At 49.5% G+C, this 1,665-nt stretch overlaps 1 protein-coding gene across 1 annotated transcript; it reads right to left on the bottom strand.

The window, feature by feature from the left end:
- Nucleotides 1-848: 848 nt before the first annotated feature.
- On the bottom strand, nt 849-1,665 carry F5147DRAFT_652311 (uncharacterized protein; the record flags this gene model as incomplete). Its single annotated transcript, XM_041433613.1, has 2 exons — nt 849-1,232; nt 1,267-1,665. The coding sequence occupies 2 exons, from the start codon at nt 1,663-1,665 to the stop codon at nt 849-851; spliced, it is 783 nt and encodes a 260-aa protein (XP_041293674.1).

The raw sequence follows: 1,665 nt of genomic DNA, 5'->3' as shown, positions 1-1,665 counted from the left end.
CCCTCCTACTTGGATGATGCATGATACTTGAAGTCAGTCCAATATATATGAAAGTATGTAGAAATCTGGAAACCTATAGGTGAAAGTAGTGGCAGAATATTTCAGATCTGAAGTACATGTAAATAAACATGAGGTGTTACGACAAGCGGTCGTGTGCGACTAGGATAATCTAACAGCGACAACCACGACAGTGGTACCGAGTGCTGAGAGTCGTCGGCCTTTACAGACAAGCAAAGGTTGCGTACTTGAACGTAGCTCGTGGTGGTTAACGAGGGGTTACGCTGAGATGATAGCAGGGTTTACAGACAGTGAGAGGCGTCACTGAAGGTACGAGTCGATGTCGAGCAGGTAGCTTTAGCGGGACAAGGAGTTCAAGGATAAAGCTAGTTGATTAGGACTAGTTTCTGGGTTGTACCTAGTAAGATTAAAGTAAGGAACGTCTACTTTAATCTTCGACCTTATATAAGGCTACTCTATCGTATCTAAGCTCAGCCTAAAGCTGGGTTCTAATATGCTTATCTACATGAGTCAGAGATAGCGTCCATGAGGCGGGCTTCTATCGTAGATAGCGTCCATGCGGTACGCTTCCATCATAGATAGGATCCACGTGGTATCCTTCTATCAGTACATGAGGCAACACGAGGCTTGCCTTCTATCTTGATAACATAAATAGGTCTTCTAGACCTATGTCGTCATGTGCGGTCCAGACCGCTTATCTAAGCCGGCAGTTGCCGCTTATCATCTATCATCTATCATCTTCATCGTCTATAGAGCTGGTGAGGCTCCGGTATCGTCTATAGCCGTGCGGGTGGCAGAGGGCTCTCTGCTGGCGGGGGACTCGTGCCATGTTACTGTAACATTACCCCTCTACTAGCGTCAAAGTCACCGACTTTGAGTATCCTGTGTTCTTCGTCAGCTTCCATCACCGTAGGTGTTGGTGTGGAGACGGCTGGTACGGGGGGAGTTTCTGGTTCGGGCGAAGGCGGTGCTGGGTGTCTGAGCGTGAGGTCCGCGAGCGCTTTGTGGTTATGCTCCCAATCTAAGAGAGCTTCGAAAAACTTCTCTTCATCTCTAAACTCTTGGAGTACGATGCGTCCATTGAGCTGAGGGCAGTGGACCGATAGATGGTCAGGGTCCGAGTTCGTCGCAAACGCAACAAACGTAATCTGGACACTTTCTGAATGAGTGTCCGTATCCTCCGCAACGCTTGCAGAGCGTGGTACGGGTACGATCTATAGTGGCCGCCTTTCGTCTCAGCGGGCGCACTGGTCTGGATCTTTCTTCAACATGAGGCCTTGCCTCGACTGTTCTGACAGCTTGGTTCGCGATGTCTGGGAAGTCGAGCGGAAGGAGGTGAAGCGCGAGTACGCGAATCCTTTTCTGTAAATGAAGCACGGCAAGTTTCTTCGTGCCTTCATCGAGGTCATCACGATTGGCTACGTCTTCCAGTAGCTTCGTGGTACGGATAATGCAGACAGCAAGGGATGTCCCTGCACCGAGTCTGGCGTCTTGCTCACCAAGGATGTCGTCGATCACTTGGGAGTACATGGGGGTGAGAATAGCGGTCTCGCTGAACGCGTTGTTCTCAATCGTCTTAAGGATTCGTCCGTAGTCGGAGTCCTTAAGTGCAATGCGGATAGTTTCTTCTTCAATAGAGGTCGTCAT

Source organism: Suillus discolor (assembly GCF_016758755.1).
Source record: "Suillus discolor strain FC423 chromosome Unknown F5147scaffold_23, whole genome shotgun sequence".
NCBI classification, from domain to species: domain Eukaryota; kingdom Fungi; phylum Basidiomycota; class Agaricomycetes; order Boletales; family Suillaceae; genus Suillus; species Suillus discolor.
Note: the sequence above shows the minus strand (reverse complement) of the source record. Positions and strands in the feature narration are given on the sequence as shown.